Source organism: Excalfactoria chinensis, unplaced genomic scaffold (assembly GCF_039878825.1).
Source record: "Excalfactoria chinensis isolate bCotChi1 unplaced genomic scaffold, bCotChi1.hap2 Scaffold_68, whole genome shotgun sequence".
Taxonomy (NCBI): Eukaryota; Metazoa; Chordata; class Aves; order Galliformes; family Phasianidae; genus Excalfactoria; species Excalfactoria chinensis.
The window spans coordinates 522,681-545,547 of NW_027315710.1; the positions used below are offsets into that span (position 1 = coordinate 522,681).

At 46.9% G+C, this 22,867-nt stretch overlaps 2 protein-coding genes across 2 annotated transcripts; one reads left to right on the forward strand and one right to left on the reverse strand.

The window, feature by feature from the left end:
• Nucleotides 1-282: 282 nt before the first annotated feature.
• Nucleotides 283-849, reverse strand: LOC140265099 (olfactory receptor 14J1-like). The gene has a single exon (XM_072360980.1). The coding sequence runs from the start codon at nt 847-849 to the stop codon at nt 283-285; it is 567 nt and encodes a 188-aa protein (XP_072217081.1).
• Nucleotides 850-9,155: 8,306 nt separating this feature from the next.
• Nucleotides 9,156-9,725, forward strand: LOC140265100 (olfactory receptor 14J1-like). The gene has a single exon (XM_072360981.1). It carries the CDS (start codon nt 9,156-9,158, stop codon nt 9,723-9,725), a length of 570 nt encoding a protein of 189 aa, XP_072217082.1.
• Nucleotides 9,726-22,867: the final 13,142 nt, after the last annotated feature.

Sequence of the window (22,867 nt, forward strand, 5' to 3'; positions counted from 1 at the left end):
GGAAGAGAGAAGAGTTAAGGAAAAGTCTATTATGAAAGATTTTTAAGGAATCTTTTAACCTATTCAGGGAATCAGGTTCCATGTTTACATGAGCTCTTGGAGTGAGAAAATGGAAAGTAGGTGGGAAAGAAGTTAAATAAAATTTTATTTATAAGTTCAACAACATTATTTTTTTCTGGGTTGCTATATCACACACAATCAAACAATCAAAGATGCTTAAAACAAAAAAGAACATTCACTGGGAGGAAGATGTGCACTTTATGAAAGCTGGAATAGTGCATATTACAACACGTTCCTGAGAGCGTGCTTAATCTCCCTGTTCCTCATGCTGTAGATAATAGGGTTCAGTGTTGGAGGAACCACTGCATACAGAAGTGCCACTGTCAGATCCAGGAGTGGGGAGGAAATGGAGGGGGGCTTCAGGTGGGCAAAAAAGGCAGTGCTGAGAAATAGAGAGACCACGGCCAGGTGAGGGAGGCACGTGGAGAAGGCTTTGTGCCGTCCCTGCTCAGAGGGCATCCTCAGCACGGCAAGGAAGATCTGCACATAGGACACAACTATGAAAACAAAGCAGCCACAGTATAAACTGACACTAAAAATGATAAACACAACTTCCCTGAGATTTGATTCTGAGCAGGAGAGCTTGAGGATCTGGGGGATTTCACAGAAAAACTGGTTGACAACATTGCCTTGGCAGAGAGGCAGTGAAAACGTACTGGCAGTGTGCAGCAGGGAATTGAGAAGCCCAGCGCCCCAGGCAGCTGCTGCCATGGTGGCACAAGCTCTGCTGTCCACCAAGGTCCCGTAGTGCAGGGGCTTGCAGATGGCAACGTAGCGGTCATAGGACATGATGGTGAGAAGGGAAAACTCTGCTGAGATGAGGAAGACAAAGCAAAAGAGCTGTGCAGCACATCCTGCGTAGGAGATGGCCCTGGTGTCCCAGAGGGCGTTGGCCATGGCTTTGGGGAGAGTGGTGGAGATGCAGCCCAGGTCGAGGAGGGCCAGGTTGAGCAGGAAGAAGTACATGGGGGTGTGCAGGCGGCGGTTGCAGGCTACGGCTGTGCTGATGAGGCCGTTGCCCAGGAGGGCAGCCAGGTAGATGCCCAGCAAGAGCCAGAAGTGCAGGAGCTGCAGCTGCCGCGTGTCTGCCAACGGCAGCAGGAGGAACTCGCTGATGGAGCTGCTGTTGGGCATCTGCTGTTCCTGGGCTTGGAGTCCTGTTCAGAGTGAAGAAGATAATGACAAGTCCAGACCATTCTCAGACACACTCCTTCTGCTGTGCTATGAAATATGTTGATTCTCTTACTATAATGTTCATTTAGCACATGTACTTGCATTTCATTTCATGAAGTTTAGCCATACTTAAGAAGAAGAAGCCTGTGAAGCTTTAAACTTCCTTTGATTTTCTGATCTTATCCCATTTCCCTGGATTTTTTCATATTGTTCATGCCAGATGTCTTTACCCCAAATGCTTTTATAGCACCCAACCCCGGCCTCCGTTACCTTCAATCTCTTTTTGAAAAAGCTGCCTGTTGGCAGGATATGTGAATTATTCATGTCTTCAGAGTATGATAATAATTACAACTGGTTCCACCGTACTAGACAGGAGAGACTGAAAGCAAATCACTTGTGACGGATAGCAAAACATCCAATGTATGGAAGAAAAATTCTCAGAGCAGTGAGATCCGCTTTTAGATTTTTGTCTCCAATCCTTTTTTCCTTCCCTCAGTACAGGAAAGAAAAAAATCCCTGCCTTGACTGTCCACTTGGAAAGTACCCCCAGAAACATTCAGTTGTGCAGAGGAGCTGTGATCCCCTGCCCCAGGCAGCAGCTGTGGCAACTCAAGCCCTGCCGGGGGGCTCCTTCCCCCCACACGTCTCCCCGCAGCACCCTGGGCAGCTCCCCGGGCAGGCTGAGTGCTGAGCCTGGCAGGCGGCAGAGTCCCATAGCCGGCACACAGCCCCTGGGGCACAGCAGGGACCCTGCTCTGCAGGACAGCCCTGGGCACCCGCCTGCAGCCCCATATGCACAGCCTGCAGCCGTGCTGGGACACGCAGCACTCAGGGCTGTGCTCTGACACTGCAGCACAGAAGCCCTCAGCTGGAGCAGAAGGCTTTGTCCACAGTAATGAAACATACAGTGCCTGCACCCAGATCTGCTATTGAATGTCCCATTTATAGTTAGCCCTCTATGAACAGCAGCTGCATGGCCTGAAGTGAGACTTACCTTGTCATGGTCTGTTAGCAATGTTCCTGCAGCGAGCTCAGAAGGCTGCTCACACCTCACGCATCCTGGAAGCTCTCTCCCTTTCTCTCCTCTCCTTCTGTCACCTGCAGGCTGTGCTGTGCACAAGAGCTGCTCCTGGGAACAGCTGTCTCTGCAGCACCATCCACTTTTATGAGCTTCCTGTGTCTCAGGAGCCCAGCCCAGCTCAGTAACAGAGGATGTCATTTTTATCCTTCCCACTTGTCTCTCATGAGATATCTGGGTTTTCATGGTCAACAGCTCCTGAAAGACAACAGCATCATGACAGTACATTCAAATCTGTTGAATTTAACACCAGATTTCTAGTGGTCAGTGACTAATTCCTGACCTGTGGTGAGTCCTCCCAGAGAGTGTTTGCTGAAACAAAAAGGGCACACAGACAAGGACACAATAGCATAGAATCATAGAATCACCAAGGTTGGCAAAGACCTACAAGATCATCCAGTCCAGCTGTTCACCTATCACCAATAGCTCCCACTATTCCATGTCCTTCAACACAGTATCCATTCATTCCTTGAACACCTCCAGGGTCCGTGAATCCGCCACACCCCTGGGCAGTCCATTCCACGTCCCAAAGTGCAGGACTCGGCATTTGGTCTTGTTGAACCTCATCCCATTGGCTTCAGCTGAGCTCTTCAGCCTGTCCAGATCCCCATGGAGGGCCTTGCTACCCACAGACAGATCCACACTCTCAGCCAATTTGGTGTCATCTGCGAACTTACTGAGGGTGCACTCAATGCCCTCATCCAAGTCATCACTAAAGATGTTGAAGAGGACAGGTCCCAGCAATGACCCCTGGGGAACACCAGCTAAGTGCACAGGTAGGCGGCCAGGCAGGACATGAATATCTGCATAGAAGGAGACTCCACAACCCAATTGGTCAGCCTGTTCCAGTGCTCAGTCACCTTTAACATAATGAAGTTCTTGCACACAATCGTGCAGTATTTCCTATGTTCCAGATCCTGCCATTTCCCCTTTTTCCTGTCTCCACACATTGCTGATATGAGTCTGGCCTCACCACTTTGTTCCCCAAACCTCAGAAATTTATAGACCTGGATCAGGTCCCCTCTCAGCCTTCTTTTTTCAAGGCTAAACAGACCCAGCTCACTTAGCCTTTCTCCATAGGGGTGATGCTCCACGCCCTTCACCAACATTTGTGGCCCTCTGCAGGGGTGCTTCCAAGAGGTCCGTGTCTTTTTTGTAGTGGGAAGCCCAGAACTGGAAACAGTGCTCCAGATAAGGTCTCACCAGGGCAGAGTAGAGGATCACCTCCCTTGACATGCTGGACACACTCTTTTTAATGCACCCCAGAATGCCATTGGCCTTTTTGGCCATGAGGGCACACTGCTGGCTCTTGGCCAACCAGGACACCCAGGTCCCTCTCAGCAGAGCTCCTCTCCAGCAGGTCTTCCCCCAGCCTGTCCTGGTGCATGCAATTATTCCTCCCTCGGTGCAAGACTCTACACTTGCTTTTGTTAAACCTCATCTGGTTTCTTACTGCCCAGCTCTCCAGCCTGTCCAGGTCTCGCTGAATGGCAGCACAGCATTCAGGCGTGTCAGCCAATCCTCCCAACTTCCGATCATCAGCAAACTTGATGTTGGTGGCCTCTATTCCCTTGTCAAGTTTGCTGATAAAGATGTTGAACAAGACTGGACCCAGCCCTGACCCCTGGGGAACACCGCTAGTTACAAGTCACCAACCAGACTCTGCACCACCAACGATGACACTGTGTGCTCTGCTAGTCAGCCAGTTCTCAACCCACCTCACTGTCCACTCATCTATCCCACACTTCCTCAGCTTTGTTCTATGGATGTCATGGGGAACAGTATCAAATGTCTTGCTGAAATCAAGGTAGATGACATCCACCGCTCTCGCCCCATTTACAAAGCCAGTGAAAATGTCATAGAACGCTACCAGGTTGGTCGAGCACGACCTCCCCTTGGTGGACACATGCTGACTACTCCTGATAACCTCCCTTTCTTCCAGCTGTCTGGAGATGGCATCCAGCACAAGCTGTTCCACCACATTTCAAGGGACACAGGTGAAGCTGCCTGGCCTATAATTACCTCCATCTTCCTTCATGCGCTCTTTGAAGACCGGAGTGACACTGGCTATCCTCCAGTCTTCAGGCACCTCTCCCATTCTCCAAGACCTCTCAAAGATGATAGAGAGTGGTTCAGCAATCACTGCTGCAATCTCCCACACCTCTAATTGATGCACCCCATCAGGTCCCATGGCTTTAAGAACATCAGTGTGGCCTAGGTGCTCACGGACCACCTCTTCCCAGACTAAATGCAAGTAAAGTCTTCCATTCCCCAGACCCTCACTAAGCTCCAGGCTCTGGGATTTCTGAGGGAGAGCTTTTTCACTGAAGACAGAAGCAAAGAATGCCTTCAGTATCTCCAGCGTCACAGCATTCCCCGTCACCAGAATACCCCCCTCACTTAGTAGGGTACCCACTGTCTCCCTAGTCTTCCTTTTATTCATAACATACTTATATATATATATATATATATATATATATATATATATATATATATATATATTTAATGGGTGTCAACCAATTTATGTAATACTAAGTTCTGCTTGCAAGGAACTGTGTGAGAGAGGTGGGACAATCAGGGCTGGTTCTGCATTGAGGTGTTTATAACTGGACAATACAGACTGTTAATGGAAAGATAAATGGTAGTAAGGGTGTATATGGGATCTTAAAAACAGTATTGTTTGTCAAACTGTCTTGACGGTATAATAAAGTGTAATTGTTGATGGCATATGGAAGTGTACCAGAGGGTATGTGGAAGTGTAAATGAGGGTACAAATAGTGGAATAGTTTACAGAGGAAAAAGGGATAAAGAGGAAGTGAGTTTATCTGCACAGACATGAGAACAACCCCCTGCACCGCACCTCTGTGAGCAGAGCAAAGCAGAGACACAGTCCCCATGTATCATGTAGTGTCTTTTTACTTAGAAAATGGATGAGGTCGCAACAGAAGAGGAAGATCTTCCTCTCAGCTCCATCTGTGGCATACTGGCATACTCTGGAGTTGAGGGTATTTCAAAGCTATGGCCCATCTACGTTCTTTCTCTGATGACACCTTAGTATGCTCTGGGCTCTTATTTCAATTGCATCTAAAGAAGTCTAGGGTCATGCCAGTTGGCAGGTAGCTGGAAAATGTTGTCTCATTGTAAGGAAGAAAGAGAAAGATAATATGGGCAATTATGAACCTGTCAGTCTCACTCCAGAGCCTGGTAAAACTATGGAGACAATGATGGTGGGAGTTATGGAAAAACAGCTGAAGGAAATTCTGCCATTGATCACAGCCAACACAAGTTCCCGAGGGGACGGTCCTGTTTAAATTCAGGTCATTTATGACACAGTTATCCATTTAGCTGACCAAGGGAAGCCAGTTGATGCTATCCTTGATGATTTCAGTAGAGCTTCTGATACTGTTTCTTACAGCACTCTTCTGAGCAGAATGTCCTGCATACGGCTAGACAGAAACAGAACATGGTGGGTGATCAGTTGCCCATTAGGTCAGGCCCAAAGGATTATAGTCAATAGTTTTCATCAGGCTGGTAGATGGTCACTGTAATGGCTCCCTAGGGCTGCATTTTAGATCCACTTTACTTTCATGTTTTTGTGGATGACTTGCATGCAGGACTTGAAGATTTTCTGAGCAAGCTTGCTGATGAGACCAGATGAGGAGGTGCTGTTGCATCCACTGAGGGTGAAGAGGGCTTGCAGAGAGATGTGGACAATCATAGAAGTGGGTACCAGTTGGTCCTAAGCACCAAGTGCATAAAGTATAACAAGTGCCTGATTGTGCGCCTGTATAGGGGCAACCCTGAACATATACACTGACTGGATAAGGAACAACGGAGGGCATTCTGACTGAAAAGGATTAGGGGTCCTGCTCAGCATCAAATTGAATTTGAGTATGCAATGTGCCCAGGAAGCCAGGAAGGCCAACAGTCCTCTGGAGTGCATCACGTAAGGTATTGCCAGCTGGGTGAGGGAAAGGATCATCCCTCTCTGCTCTGCATTGCTACACCTGGAGCACTGGGTGCTATTCTAGGCACCACGTAGTATAAAGAACATCAAACAATGGGAGGGTGTGCAAAACAGGACACTGGAACAGAGAGATCTGAAGTTCAGAGTTTCATTGGGATTGACTACATGATCAGATTGGGCCTTTCTTACATCCCACATCCTGTGATGAGACACAGGGCACACATGGGACATGAACCCCACAGTGTCCTTGCACCCCATGCAGAGCCTGGGATCTTCTGTCCTTCTGTCTTTCATTTGACATCATACAGTTCTCCATTTCCTGCCCCAGGAAGGGCCCTAAGCCAATATGAGGGACAGGATCTCCCTGCCAGTGTCTGGGAATCAGGGCTTGTCCTTTCTGCTTCATAAGACAAAGGGGGAGTTTCTCAGCATCAGAGCCACCATGTCAGTGCCTGTGCCTGTCTGCAGTCATGGCTTCCAATTATCTGCTCTAACAAGTCCCTTGGGAAACTGGTTTGTTAGTGTCCCTCAGTGGGCCCATTAATACTCCAAGTAACTTCACTGTTACTTCTGCCTTTGTCTTGTTGAGCACTTTGTGCAAACTTCTCTCTGCACTGGAGGTTGATGGACTCGGCATCAAATGCCGCCTGGGGCTCCTTAACACCTAAAGAGCCTCCTGAGCCTTGTGCCTTCCTGTCATTCCCTTCAGGTTTTCAGAACTTGTTCAGCAAAATGGAGATGTATCTGGAGAGAGCTTAAAGTGTCCGAATCCGGCAGGCGTTTATTGTTTATTTATTTATATTTGAGTTTAAACAAAACATTTAAGCAGCACTGTGCAACTGGTATCAATCCGGAATGTTCCCAATGAGTTCTGTTGTGTTACTGTGTGGACAAATGTCCTCTTCAACCTCCCCAACTAATTTCTGCTCACACTGGCCCCATGGGACTTGCATCATATTTCTTCACATACGTCTTCTCCTCTGCATTCACCCGCTCAGTGTTAAAACTCCTTTACACGAACTCCCACTAGCTTTCCACAGAAAACCAGCTGCACATGTAAAAGGAAAGATTTCTCTCTTTTTTTTGGCCAACAAACAGCAGGAAAGGTGTTGCAAATGGATGAACAGTAAAACACAGTGATCAACTGCATGCCATGTCCAAGCTGCTTCCACTGAGGTTTGTCTTTCACAGGGAATACTTGTACAAGAAATGAGTTAGACACAGTCATGATGCTGTTTCCTTTCAGGAGCTGTTGGCCATGAGGACCCAGCGATATCTCAGGGGAGAGGAGTGGGAAGAATGAAAATGCCATCCTAATCTGCTGGGCTGGGCTGGGCTCCTGGGACACAGGGAGCTCATACAAATGGGCAGCGCTGCAGAGATAGAGCTGTGCCCAGGAGCAGCTCTTGTGCACAGCACAGCCTGCAGGTGACAGAAGGAGAGGAGAGAAAGGGGAGAGAGCTTTCAGGATGTGAACGGTGAGAGCGGGATGTGAGCTCACTGCAGGAGCATTGCACACAGATCTCAACACGGTAAGTCTCACTGCAGACCATGCAGATGCTATTCATAGGGGGTTAACTTAATCAGGGACATGCCATAGCAGATCTGGCTGCAGGCACTGCGTGTTTCTTCACTATGAAAAAGACTTCTGCTCCAGCTGAGTGTTTCTGTTCTGCAGCATCAGAGCACAGCCCTGAGGGCTGCGTGTCCCAGCACGGATTCAGCCTGTGCATATGGGGCTGCAGGCAAGTGCCCAGAGCTGTCCTGCAGAGCAGGGTCCCTGCTGTTCAGGGGGAGGCGTATGGGAAGAAGGAGCGCCCTGGCAGGGATTCTGTTGCCACAGCTGCTGCCTGGGGAAGGGGATCACAGCTCCACTGCACAAGAGGATGCTTGTAAGGGCCCTTTGCAAGAGTAGAGACAAGGCAGAGATTTTTCATTTCCTATTCTGAGGGAAGGCAGAAAGAATTGGGGGCAGAAATCTAAAAGGCTTTCAAATTAGAGCACAACTCTGAGACTCCCAAATATTTCTTCAATCCATCCATTGTTTTGTGAACAGTCACACAGGTTGTGCTTTCAGCCTCTCATTTCAAATAGGACAGAATCAGTTTATGTTTTTATTGTTTTCTGCAGACTTTAATAGTGCTCTTATCCTGCAAACAGGCAGATTTGTCTAAGACAAACTGAAGTGCATAGAGGCTGGGGTTGGGGGCTCTAAGACCTGTAAGAGTAAAGATATGAGATGTTTAAACAGCTCCAGAGAGGAAATTATTCAGGAGGATGGGATAGGATTATGAAATGAGAAAAAAAGTAAGATCTCCTTAATCTTCTACTTCTTTAGGGATGGTGAAACTCATGAAAAAAAAAAAAAAAAAAAAAAAAAAAAAAAAAATCAGGTTATGGAGTTAAACGAACATTTTCCAAAGGGAAGAGGAAAACATTTCACAGTACAGCAGAAGGACTGTCTCTGAGGATGGTCTGATCTTGTCATTATCTTCTGCACTCTGTACAGGACTCCAAGCCCAGGAACAGCAGATGCCCAACAGCAGCTCCATCAGCGAGTTCCTCCTGCTGCCGTTGGCAGACACGCGGCAGCTGCAGCTCCTGCACTTCTGGCTCTTGCTGGGCATCTACCTGGCTGCCCTCCTGGGCAACGGCCTCATCAGCACAGCCGTAGCCTGTGACCGCCGCCTGCACACCCCCATGTACTTCTTCCTGCTCAACCTGGCCCTCCTCGACCTGGGCTGCATCTCCACCACTCTCCCCAAAGCCATGGCCAACGCCCTCTGGGACACCAGGGCCATCTCCTACGCAGGATGTGCTGCACAGCTCTTTTTCTTTCTTTTCTTCATCTCAGCAGAGTTTTCCCTTCTCACCATCATGTCCTATGACCGCTACGTTGCCATCTGCAAGCCCCTGCACTACGGGACCTTGATGGACAGCAGAGCTTGTGCCACCATGGCAGCAGCTGCCTGGGGCGCTGGGCTTCTCCATTCCCTGCTGCACACTGCCAGTACATTTTCACTGCCTCTCTGCCAAGGCAATGTTGTCAACCAGTTTTTCTGTGAAATCCCCCAGATCCTCAAGCTCTCCTGCTCTGTTTTCTACTTCAGGGAAGTTGTGTTTCTCTTTTTTGGTGCCAGTTTAGTTCTTGCGTGTTTTGCTTTCATAGTTGTGTCCTATGTGCAGATCTTCCTTGCCGTGCTGAGGATGCCCTCTGAGCAGGGACGGCACAAAGCCTTCTCCACGTGCCTCCCTCACCTGGCCGTGGTCTCCCTATTTCTCATCACTGGCTTTTTTGCCTACCTGAAGCCCCCCTCCATTTCGTCTCCACTCCTGGATCTGACAGTGGCAATTCTGTACTCAGTGGTTCCTCCAGCACTGAACCCTTTTATCTACAGCGTGAGGAACAGGGAGATCAAGCACGCTGTCAGGAAGGTGTTGCAGTAAGCACTATTTCTGCTTCCATAAAGTGCACATCTTCCTCACATGATTCCCAGTGGTGGTTCTTTATGTTTTATGCATCTTTGTTATATATATATATAATTGTTATATGGCAATCTGCAATAAAAATGTTGCAAGTTATGTAACTACTTCCTTCCTACCCACTTTCCATTATCTTACTCCAAGAGCTCATGTAGTCATTCAACCAGATTCCCTGAATAGGTTAAGAGATAAATAAAAACTTTCAAAATAAAACTTTTCCTTTTGTCTTCTCTCTTCCTTCCTTGTCTGGGTCTGGGGGAGGTACAGCCACAGACAGCAGCACAACGTGCTCTTTTCATTCCTGCCCTCTTTATGCTGCCACAGTGCTCTTAATAAGTCCTCTCATTTGTGCTGGCCTGAAGGTCTTGTGTGTCTCACGACAGTCCTGTTGTCTCTACAGCAGCACTCTGGGGCTGCAGTCAGTAGCCGGCAATATGAACGGCTGTGTCAGAGCTGGTCTCCTTGCTGGCACTGCCATAACAAGAGGGCCCCTTCAGAGCAGGACCAGAGAACTGGAGGCCTCTTCCAAAGCTGGTGTAAGGAATGTACCTCAGGAGCTGCTCCGTGAGAAGACCTTGAGATCTTTTGGTGCTCTTCACTGCGTGACTGGGTCAGATTGAGGTGTCCCAAGGAGATCTGTATAGAACTCAGGGCAGTGCTGTGATTTAAAGTGTAGGGGTTGATATAAAGAGAAAATGAATAATAATTATGACAAATGTATTTATACATGCATAATATATTTATTATATTTTCACATGCATATAACATCTACAGTTGCAAATCAATATGCTTAGATACTGAAACGTAAGCATATCTATTGTAAGTGCAGGGCTGTTGGGCTGTTGCAGGAGTTGGAGCAACTGCAGAGCTCATTGCCAGAGCTGGAGTCACCACAGGACCTGTGACTAAGTTGGGGCAGCCACTGGATTCATTGGAGGGGCTGAAGTGACCACAGGGCTGGACCTCCTGTCACAGTGCAACTCTCAGAGGGAGGGGCACTATGTAAATGAGTTACAGGCAACAGTGAATATGCAGATGAGTTCCAGGAAATGTGTTGAATATGCATGAGCTTGGCTTTTAAATATGTAATGCTTCTGCTTGCTGGTGTGCAAGACAGAGCAGTGATTCCCTTTGTACCCAGCACCAAATGAATGCATTTCTGCTTTATAACCTGAAGCTGGATTATATTGTTTGATTCCACAAGTCAATTTGGTGACACGGATGGGGCCAGCACTGTTCAGCTGCTGGACCAGTTGAGAGGGGAGACACGATTGGCTCACCCTGAGATTTCTCATAAGGACTCCCTTCCTCACCTGTTCACTGCGGGGACAGACATGAACCCTCCACAGGTGGACCATGTATGTGTATGGTAATGGGAGCCTATAAGTCGCGAAGAGACATCCTGATGGGGGAGTTCCCAAAAAGGCGACCTGTAAGTGGTATGCATGGAAGAAAGAGCAAGTGCTCTCTGCTAGGTGGTTGTCAATTGGACAGTCCTAGGTTGGTCTCTCCTACAGGTATGGAATGTAGTGGATATCCTGTGAAATGGTATCCTGGGTTCACCTAGCTGTAATTGTGGGGGTTATAGGTTGTATGATCACTATTATAATCTTTTGTAAGTGTTCAGTACCGTGTATCTAATCATTACAGGTCAAGATGACTGCGAAAAAATCTTAAAGTTTTCCACTGGTCGACCAAGGTATGAGCGTAATTAAGATTCCAGCTAGAAGACATCATCAGCATTGTGCATTATGAATAAACCATGGTTTCTGATCTAAATGTCAGAGTGACTGTGGTGTGAGTGAGACACAGCACAGCTGCGGGGCGAGCGTGGAGTCCCAATCTGTGGTTCCTTCCTCCTGTGAGGGAAATGGCTGGAGATAGACAAAGTGAAAGACTCTGTGTTGTCTGTCCACTCATATGTACTTCCTGCTTGTATGTAAGAAGATGGGAGTTTGTACTCTATAGATTAGGAAGAGGGTCCTGAGGAGAGGTGTACATTCCACCCGACAAATGAGTGTCAACCCATTTATGTGATACTATGGCATGCTTGCGAGGAAGTGTGTGAGGGAGCTGAGTCAATCAATGCTGGTTCAGCGGCGAGGTGTTTATAGCTGTACAATGCAGAATGTTAAGGAAAGCTATATGGTATTAAAAGTGTTTACTGGAACTGAACGCTATTGTTTGACAAACTGTTTTGATGGTATAAGAAAGTGTAATTGTTAATGGCATGTGGAAGTGTACTTGAGGGTACAAATAGTGGAATAGTGTAGAGAGGAAATAGGGTTAAACAGTAAGTGATTTTATTTGCACTGACATGAGAGCAATACCCCCTGCACCGTTCCCCTGCGAGCAGAGCAGAACTCTCGGAGTGAGAGAGTGAGTTGGGGTCAGAGACTGCTGCTGCAAAGAGCACTACTTGCAAAGGGGGAGGTGGAGAGGACAGGGCAAGGGAATTGAGAAGAGCTGGCAGAGATCTAGGAAACCCAAAATCCCAGTGTTAGCACCAGAAGCCTCTGGAGAGGAGGAGGTGGGACTGAAATATGATGTTAGTAGTTGATGTAATAATGAGGGTTTGGAAAGTGAGGAAGTTGGGTAGGACTCAGGCTGAGGAAGGCAAAGATGATCAAGGTGTAACAGGGATGTCACGGCTGAAGAGGGTAGCAAGATGGGAAGAAAGAAACAACTGATTAAAAAACAGAGATAGTAAAGAAATTAAAACTAACAGCAGCTGTTACTGTTGCAGTGCTGGGGTAGGGACTTAGGAGCCAGAGGTTCCCTCAGGAAGAGGTCAGTGGGGGTGTGGGAGGGGTGCTGAATGAGCCCAGGGAGGGCTCTGCCCTACTGGAATGAAAGCAGTGTGCAAACTGCAGTGGGACACTGGTGGAGTAATCCTACCAAGCTGAGTGAGAGGGTACCATCTTCGATTGCAAAGTTTACCTTAGCAGATCCACTGATGAAATAGTAGCTAGGGGAGCAGAATAAAGAGGTTTACTTTCTGGTGGATATGGGTGCTTCTTACTGTGCATATATGATTTTACAACAGCAGTACAAACTACTGCCCCAAAGTGAAAAGGCTTACTTTCTTAGGCCTTTACAATTTATTCCAGGTAAACAGGTAGGAATACACAAAGATTTGTATATACCACATTCCCCCAAGCCTTTGCTAGGGCAAGATTTACTAGAACAACTGTGAGTTGAAATAAAGTCTGAAGGAAAATTGGAGTCTGAGGTAAAAGAACAGTTAATAGAGGTGCTTAGTTTAGCACTGATCACTACCCCTGCAGGGACTGGGATTTCAGATGAAATAAGTGATCAAGTTCACCCTTAAGTGTGTGTGGTGCAAACCCAAGGAAGGGCTAAGGATGCAGCACCAATGGCATTCAGAATAAAGCAGGGAGCTCAGTCGGTTTGGATTAAACAGTACTCCCTCATACTCAAATACAGGAAAGCAATCCAGCCAATAATTGATCATTTTCAGAAACTCAGGTTGTTGGTGGAGTGTGAGTCAAAAATACAACGCAACCATCCTCCTGATTCGAAAACTGTACAGGAACTACCAGATACTACAAGATTCAAGGGCTAGAAACAGAATAGTGGAGGATTTATATCCATTGGTAGCATATCCACATACACCGCTTACAAAATTATCAGGGGAATTGGCATGGTCCAATTGTGCCATCCCGTGGCACCCAGTCTGTGTTGCTGCAAGGGTTGGACTGAGGCACCAGCTCTGTCGGCCTCATCTCAGTTCTGTTGTACCACAGCGGCATCTCCCGGTGGTGGGTGATGAGGTTGTAGAGGCTGTCAAATTCTCGGCTGTCAGTCAGAAAGAACCTGTGGATGCTGGCGTCCTGCCGCCGGTGGATGTGACAATGCTGCACCTTCCTATTATACGAGATGGACAGAATGCAGTCACCAACGAATGTTTGGTTCTCCCTGACAAGAAAGGAGCCATCGGGGGCCCCCATCTCAGTGCAGTACTCTGTCAGAAGCCACTCAGCAATGTGCCACCCACCACGCCCTGTTTCCATCCTGCCATGAAACCATTCCTGTGTGAGATGCAGCTCCATGTTCGCTCTCACCTCCTTTTGCACAGCTCGTCTCCCCCTGATGCCTCCCCCTGCTGTCCTTACCAGGACAACATAGAGTGGGATCCATGCACAAGTGATGGGGTCTTCCACCATTTGGCAATCCACCGTCTGCTCCTCTTCCACCGTTTGGCACTCTGCCGTCTGCTCCTCTGTATTTGCCATCTGCTCCTTTGTCAGCCATGAACCCATGGCTCCTTAACACTCACTTCAAGCCACCTCAGGTTTGGTGGGACTTGCCATTGGTCTTTATAGCGTCTGCTAAAACCCACACTAGGTGTCTCATGATTATGTTGAGAGGGTCTGTCTGGCATGGATAGTTACAGTCTGTCAGTTCATCCATGTCTGCTGAAATTAATGTGTGTGTGTGGGGGAGGGTGGGGGGTGGGGGGGAGGGAGAGGGTGGGGCTGACCACGGAGAGTATACAGAAATGGAGGACATGGAGGCACAGACATTGGTTCCAGACAGTAGAAATTTAAAAGGAGATTAAAAAACCAAGATACCAACAATTGATAGAGGTCTTAGGAGGGCAGGTGGGAGAAGGAGGATGGCTTAGGGTTCAAAAAGAAATAATATTATGGGTCCCTATTATGGGCCATCATCATGGCTGAGCACAGGAAAACTCCCAGGGGAACAGAGGCAATTCCACAGCAATAAATCATGGAATGGACAAATGGCCAATACGTTGAGAAGATCATAATTGCTTTCAATCCCTTAAACAGAGCAGCTGGAATGGAGAGTAGATTCATAGCTGGTGGTAACTAGCAGACACTGTGAAAGTCAGAGCCAGCTAGCTGCGCTCTGAGAGAGCAAGAGAATCTCTTTGTTTTCTTTACAAAAGCAAGATAGCAATGCTCAGAGTGTACAGCTATCCCTGAATGTTGACAGTTCGCCTGGAATTTCAAGGTCACGTTCTCAGTGAGCAGCTATGAGAAGACAACACAGCTAACAAAGTTCTCTGAGAACAAAGAGGGATGATTCATTCGAAAAGCTAAAAAGAAGCAGCTCCTGCTCTCATTCTCCAGCAAATGAATGTTTACGGATTACTTAGATTTACCTGTATCCATGACAGGGCAGCCGCCCCGTAGGGCCTCCCCCACCCCAGGGCTCCGGAAAGGAAGGGAAAAAAAAACAGTGGCAGCAATCTAAGGAGGAAAACTTATTTTACTAAATATGCTATCGGAATACAAGATAACACAATATAATATAGTATGATTGAGGCTAATAAATCGAACAAAACAGAGAGAGAGAGTCCCCGAAAACCGAGAGGCCTACTGTGAACTCTAGGCGACATGGCCGGAACGCTTCCCAATCCCTGAGAGTCTGAGAGAGAGAGAGCTCCAGCCTGGGAGCGAGATTATAGATGTCCTCCTCCCGTGACTTATCTCTGGACACGGCATCCTCTGGGATTTGTAGTTCTTCTCTGAGAGCTGAGTACTCGGGATGCTGCCATTCTACGGAACTGGAGTATGAATGATCCATACTGCACATGATGTTATGATGTGGAATACTGACAGCAACACCACAAAACCATGACAACAAGTGTCTTTGTAGTATTTTGTGTTCAGAGTGAGGGATGTTGGGTTTTTTATGTATTCACGTAATGATTTTGGAGTGATTCTACTAAAAATATTCTTTGTAACTGAAATGAATGATCGATTTACTCATGGAATCATAACAAATCACCAAGGTTGGAAAAGACCTCCAAGATCACCCAGGCCAGCTGTCCTCCTGTCACCAATTGGACTTGTGGTTCAGACTTTGTTGTGCTGGGGAGCTTGCCTTCCATTTCCTTAATGATGATCACGGTATTCTCTGCTGGGCAGAGTAACTCCAGCAAATCCAAGGAGTTACAAGTGCTTGGGGGTGATGTAATAGTTTTATTTGTCTATGATTGTCCTTTCACTTGATGAAAAGCATCTTAGAACTGATCATAAGGAGAAGTATAAGAAGGGAGATTTAGGCTGGGTCTAAGGAAGAAGTTCTTTAAGACAGAGAGGCATGGGAGGGCGATGTCACATCCATGGCCCTTTGCTCCAAAGCACTTTGCTGTGCCACTGGGCAAGCAGTGCTGGTTTGGGACTGACCTCAGATTGGGCCTCCACTCTGTGTGGGGGCTGTTTGCCTACTGGTATGTCAAATCCCAGGCCTGCTCTTAACAACCCAGTGCTGATAACTCAGCCTCCACATTTGCTGAAGTACATTCCCAAGTGTATTGGCCTGTAGCCCGATAAGTCTTTGGTTGTTTAGCATTCAAAGTGAGCTACAAATCAAAGCTTACAAAGGCATTATGTTGTATAATACTTACACAGGACTTAATGTGACTTGCTCAGCACCAGTGGCTAAATGTGCTGACACCTTAAGCCATATTTCCTTTGGGGCAGTCTTTTGCTGTCCCCTACATTAGAGCCGTAGTCAAGCCTGGGTGCCTAATTGGAGAGCTGCTAACTTCAAGGAGAGAAACCTTGAGACTCTAATAATGCACAGCAGAGCCAATTTAAACACACTTAAATTCAAGCACTGAGTTGCATCACTGCCATTTGTCAGGCATAGACTTTTGTCAAGCATCTACTGAGACCTCATTAAAATCATCTCGAGTAACCTCCCAAGGGGGCAAACCAATGTTATTAAATAGTTTGCCTCAGAATACAGGTGGCCAAAAGCTGAATGGAATTTGTGTTTGACTTCAGAGTAATTATTTCTGGTTTCTGCAGTGATTGGTGTCATGCTTCCTTGCAGCAAAGAGTACATAGCAGATAATGATTGGTGTCATGCTTCCTTGCAGCAAAGAGTACATAGCAGATAATGATTGGTGTCATGCTTCCTTGCAGCAAAGAGAACATAGCAAATAATGATTGGTGTCATGCTTCCTTGCAGAAAAGAGAACATAGCAGATAATTCCCCAAGAGAAAATGTGAGGCTTAGAAAAAAAAAAATAAATAAATAAAAAAAAAAAATAAAAAAAAAAGCAGAAGAAAATGAAAGCTGGGCAATTACAGATTAAAGAAACAAGAGGAATTCAGCACTTGTTCTCATGGGCACATTATCATCCAACAGAAGTTTTAGTCATTCACCAACAGCCATCGGCCCTGTTTTGCAGCCGCTCCCTTCTGCCTTCCAGCAGAAACGACTTAACATGGGACATACCTAAACACCCTGAGGAAAAAAAAAAGTGGGAATTGAAGAATTATGTTTTGAGCTCAAATGTCCATCACTGACACCATCTGTGACTTACGTTAATTAAGCAAACAAACAAACAAACAAAAAAAAAAGCAAAAAAAAACTTTCGCAGTAAACATTTTGAAGTGTGGCAGTATATATCCCAAAGGAGGTCCTGGTCCCACAGCTTCCACAGACAAACAAATAGATCTGCTTGAGTTTTGAAATCCATGGGGTTTGATCCACAGCCTCATGACATAAAGTGTAAGGGAACAACAAGACTAAGACCTTGAAGTTTCTCAGACAGTTGCACTAAAATAGATTCTGAAACCACTGCTGACAAGAAAAGTTACTCCATGTGGACACACGCTTTTCAGAAACCCCCTTGCTTACCAGCCCCAGGGACTCCCACCATGGCCAACATGTTCATCTGCATGCTTTGGTCTCCTTTCTGCAATATTTTCTGGGGTGTCAGAGCAGAGAAGTGGCCTCAAGCAGCAGATGAACGATGACAGGAAATGGAATCATAAAATGGCTTAGATTGGAGAAGGCCTTAAAGATCACTGAGTTCCAACCCCCTGCCATGGGCAGGGTTACCAGCCACTAGACCAGGCTGTCCAGGACCCCATCCTACTGTGCCTTAAGTGCTTCCAACACTACCATGACTCCAGCACAGAGGGCTCCTGCAGTGGATGGCAGAGGGATGTGGTTTCTGAAGAAGAGGGAAGGGGAAGGAAGAGCCTCCTCCCCAGACTGGCAGTTGTGGCCCAGCTCTTCCATCTCTTTGGTATGAGCGCTGTCTCAGCTCCTCAGAGCTGTCTCTCAACACAAAATATAGAATCACAGAATCACAAAGCCTTTGAGATTGGAAGGGACTTCTTGAGATCTCCCAGTCCATTGCCCCTGCTCAAACAGATCAGCCAAAGACAACTGCCCAGGAGCAATGTGTCCAAATAAGGGTGACGGAGCTGGTGAGGGGTCTGGAGCACAGGTCTTATGAGGAGCAATTGAGAGAACTGGGATGGGTCAACCTGGAGAAGACTCAGGAGAGACCTTATGGCCTTCTACCACTGTCTGAGAGGAGGTTGTGGTGAGGTGGGGGTTGGTCTCTTCTCCTAGGGAACAGTGATAGAATGAGAGGGAATGACCAGGGGAGGCTTAGGTTGGATGTTATGAGAATTTCTTCTCAGAAAGAGTTGTCAGGCAGTGGAATGGGCTGCCCGTGGAGTTTTCCAAGAAATGTGGAGATGCAGTACTGAGGGATATGGTTCAGAGGACATGGTGGGGATGGGTCAATGCTTGGACTAGATGACCTTAGGGGTCTCTTCCCACATTAATGATTCTGTGATTCTTTTCTGTGTTTCTATGATCATGCCTTGATTTGGTCTATCACCAAAGAAATTCAAGGGATATACAGCTGGTAGTACAGTTCATAGAATCATAGAAACACACGGTTGGAAAGGACCTACAAGATCATCTAGTCCAACCATCCTCCCATTACCACTGCCACCACAAGCCACTAAACCATATCTTGTAGCTCTTCATTCATACACCTCTTGAACACTGCCATGGACAGTGATTCCACCACCTCCCTGGGCAGCCATTCCAGAGCCTGACCAATCCCTGAGAGAAAAAGTTTTTTTTTTATGTCTAATCTAAACCTCTTCTGGTCCAACTTGTGGCCATTTCCTCAGGTCCTGTGTGTTGCCTGAGAGAAGAAGCCAAGCCCCTCCTCATATCACAACCTCCCTTCAGGAGGTTGTAGTGAGGTCTCCCCTGAGCCTCCTCTTCTCCGGACTAAACAAACCCAGCTTCCTCTGTCACTCCTCATAAGACTTGTGCTCCAGACCCCTCATTGGTTTTGTTGCCCTTCTCTGGACATGTTCCAGGGCCTCAATGTCTTTCTTGTAGAGAGGAACCCAAACCTGAACACAGTACTCGAGATGCAGCCTCACCAGAGCTGAGTACAGAGGGATGATCACCTCTCTACTCCTGCTGGCCACACTATTTCTAATACAGGCCAGGATGCTGTTGTCCTTCCTGGCCACCTGGGCACACTGTCGGCTCATGTTCAGCCGAGCATCAACCAACACCCCCAGGTCCTTTTCCTCCTCACAGTCATCCAGCCACTAAACCCCAAGCTGATAGTGCTGCATGGGGTTATTGTGGCCAGAGTGCAGGATGCGGCACTTGGCCTTGTTGAACCTCATCCCATTCACCTCAGCCCAGTGATCCAGCCTATCCAGATTCCTCTGAAGGGCCTCCCTATCCTCAGGCAGATCGACACCACCTCCAACTCTGTGTCATCTTCAAGCTTACTGAAGGTACACTAAATCCCCTCATCCAGGTCATCAATGAAGATGTTAAACAAGATGGGCCCCAGTACCTAGTCCCGGAGGACACCATTTGTAATGGGTCACTAGCTGAACTTCAATAACCACTACCTGCTGGGCACGGCCCTCTAGCTAGTTCCTTATCCAAAGAAGGGTATACCTGTCCAGGTCACTGGCAGCCAGTTTCCTTGGGAGAATACTGTGAGAGACAGTGCCAAAGGCTTTGCTGAAGTCTAGGTAGGCTTCATCAACAATCTTTCCCTCATCGACCAGTCTGGTCACCCAGTCATAGAAGGAAATGAGGTTGGTCAAGCACGACCAGCCTTTCACAAACGCATGCTGGCTTTGCTTGATCCTCTGGATGTCACTCACAAGCTGTATGATCTCACCCAAGGTGATTTGTTCCGTAACTTTCCCTGACTGAGGTCAGGCTGACAGGCCTGTAGTTCCCCAGATCCTCCTTACCCACACACACTTGACTTCATCATTCCCAACCCCAAGCTCATTCAACATCAAATGGTAGAAAAGGCCACACCACCATCTTTCCTTCCTTGTCTGTCCCTACAATAGCTTGTAACCATACATCACAGTATTCCAATCATGGGAGTGGTCCCAGCGTGTTTTGGTTTGTCACGGAGTTATCTAGATCAACCTATGTCTGTGACAGGGGTGTAGCAGGCCTGCAGGCCCCCGGTCCCCAGAAGTGTGAAGGGAAAAGGGATAAGGGGTAGGGAGATGGGAGCTGGGCTCCAGGAAATAAAACAGAGCAGTGGCAATGATCTAAGGAGGAAAACTTATTTTACTAACTATGATATCGGAATGCAAGATGACACAATATAATACAATCTAACTGAAACTGAGACTAATAAATCAAGTAAAACAAATGAGAGAGAGGTTTCCAAAGGCCAAGAAGCCTACTTTGAAACTGAAGTCGACACAGTTTGGAAGCACACCCACACCTGCTGCCAGGCAGCGAGAGAGAGAGAGCGTCACTTCTGTGACGTATTTCCCTCTCTGACCATGACATCCTCTGGGACATGTCGTTCTTCTCTGTGCAGACTTCTCATGTCTGCAACATGAGCACTTTCCCCAGAGCAGACGGAAAGTGGGACAGCAGGAGGGGAGGGAGGGAAAAAAACAGAGTTTTCTGCTCTGGGCACAACTGAACGTGGCGTGCAACAGAACCTGGGGGGGGGATCGACACTTAAAATGATTTTTCAGGGAGCAAAACTGGAAAACCCGCATTCATAAATCCTTACAAAGACAACTTAGCACCCCAACAATTGACTGTCCAGACCTTACCTCCTGAGTGTAAAATCACATCTGAAAGCATAAATGTAGTAGGAGCAAAAGGGAAACCATTTAAAGCTCCAGTCATCAAACATGTAGAAATAGAATTAGAAGGTAGGTACATCATTGGATCCTTCTTGTTAGTTCCAGAGAGGATTACAATTTATTAGGCAGAGACCTAATCGTTGAGTTAGGAATCTAGAGGTAGAGGGAAAGGAGCTAAAAGTAAGAATATGTGCCCTCACAACCCAGGATGAGGAGAGAATTAATCCAGATGTCTGGTATACCCCAGATACTGTAGGGAGGTTGGATATTACCCCCTTTGAAGTAATCATCAAAAACCCTGAGATCCCCGTTAGGATCAAACAATACTATTATCTCAGGAAGGGAGGCCAGGGTTAAAGCCTGAAATTAAAGGGCTGCTAAAAAGGGGCCTTCTTGAGCCCTGCATGTCCCCATTCAACACTCCCATATTACCCATAAGAAAACCAGATGGAAGTTATAGACTGGTCCACGACCTCTGGGAAATAAACAAAAGAACAGTAACCAGGTTTCCTGCAGTAGGTAACCCCCATAGTATGCCAATTAAGCCAATTAAGCCCGGAAAATCAGTGGTACAGTGTTATAGACTTGAACGATGCCTTCTGGGCCTGCCTCTTAAAGGCAGTTTAAGGAGGATTCGGAGACCCATAGGAAACAGCAAATTAGATGGACAGTCCTTCCCCAGGGATTCACAGAATCCCCTAATTTATTTGGTCAGGCCTTGGAGCAAATTCTCCAAGGTTACAATCTGGGAAAAGGAATCACCTTGTCCAATACACAGACAATTTACTACTTGCAGGGGACACCCAGGAGTCTGTGAGAGAAGGAAGTGTAAAATTACTGAGCTTTTTAGGTTTACAAGGCTTGAAGGTTTCTAAATCAAATTTACTGAAGAGGAGGTAAAATACTTAGGACACTGGATTAGTAAGGGAAGTAAGAAGCTAGACCCCGAAAGAGTAAATGGAATATTATCTCTGCAACCTCCCCAGAGCAAGAGGCAGGTCAGACAGTTATTGGGATTATTAGGCTACTGCAGGCAATGGATTGAAAATTCTAGTGGAAAGGTAAAATTCTTATACCAAAAGTTAACTAAGAAGAGATTGTTGAAGTGGACTTGGGAAGATGAGGAACAGTTATAGAACTTGAAAACTGAACTAATAAATGCCCCAGTCTTAAGTTTACCAGATGTAAGAAGGCCATTTTACTTACTTGTTAATGCAGAAGAGGGTACTGCCTTTGGAGTTTTAACTCAAGAATGGGCGGGGAAAAAAGAAGCCTGTAGGATATACCTCTAAGCTACTAGACCTTGTTTGTTGAGGATGGCCCACATGTCTGCAAGTCATAGTGGCTGTAGCCCTGCTGGTGGAAGAAGCTAACAAAATCACCTTTGGGGGACAATTGAAAGTATATACCCCCATAACTCTAGGGCAGTTTTACAACAAAAGGCAGAAAAATTGATTACAGACGCAAGGCTCTTAAAATATGGAGGGATCCTAATCAATTCCCCAAAACTGGAAGTGGAAACAGCTAGTCTCCAGAACCCAGCACAATTTCTATATGGGGAACTGGTGGAAGAACTTACCCATGACTGTTTAAGAACTGTAGAGGAACAGGTAAAAATCAGACCTGACCAAGGGGAAGAGGAGCTGGAAGAAGGGGACAGGCTATTTGTAGATGGATCCTCAAGAATCCTAAATAGGAAACCGAAGTCAGGTTATTAATGGGTTAGACATGAAAGTGCTAGAATCAGGGCCTCTGAGCCCTAACTGGTCCGCCCAAGCCTGTGAACTCTGTGCTGTCCTTAGAGCCCTTCAGTCATTAAAAGGGAAGGTGGGAACCGTTTACACAGATTCCAGATATGCTTATGGGGTAGTAGAATCATAGAATCACGAAAGTTGGAAAAGACCTAAAAGATCATCCAGTCCAACCATTCACCTATTACCAATAGCTCCCACTAAACCATGTCCCTCAACACAACATCCAGTCATTCCTTGAACACCCCCAGGGTCCACCACCTCCCTGGGCAGTCCATTCCAGTGCCTGACCACCCTTTCTGAGAAGTAATATTCCCTAATGTCCAGCTTGAATCTCCCCTGCTGTGGCTTGAAATCATTCCCGCTGGTCCTATCACTAATGACACGAGAGAAGAGGTCAACCCCCAGCTCACTACAACCTCCCTTCAGGAAGTTA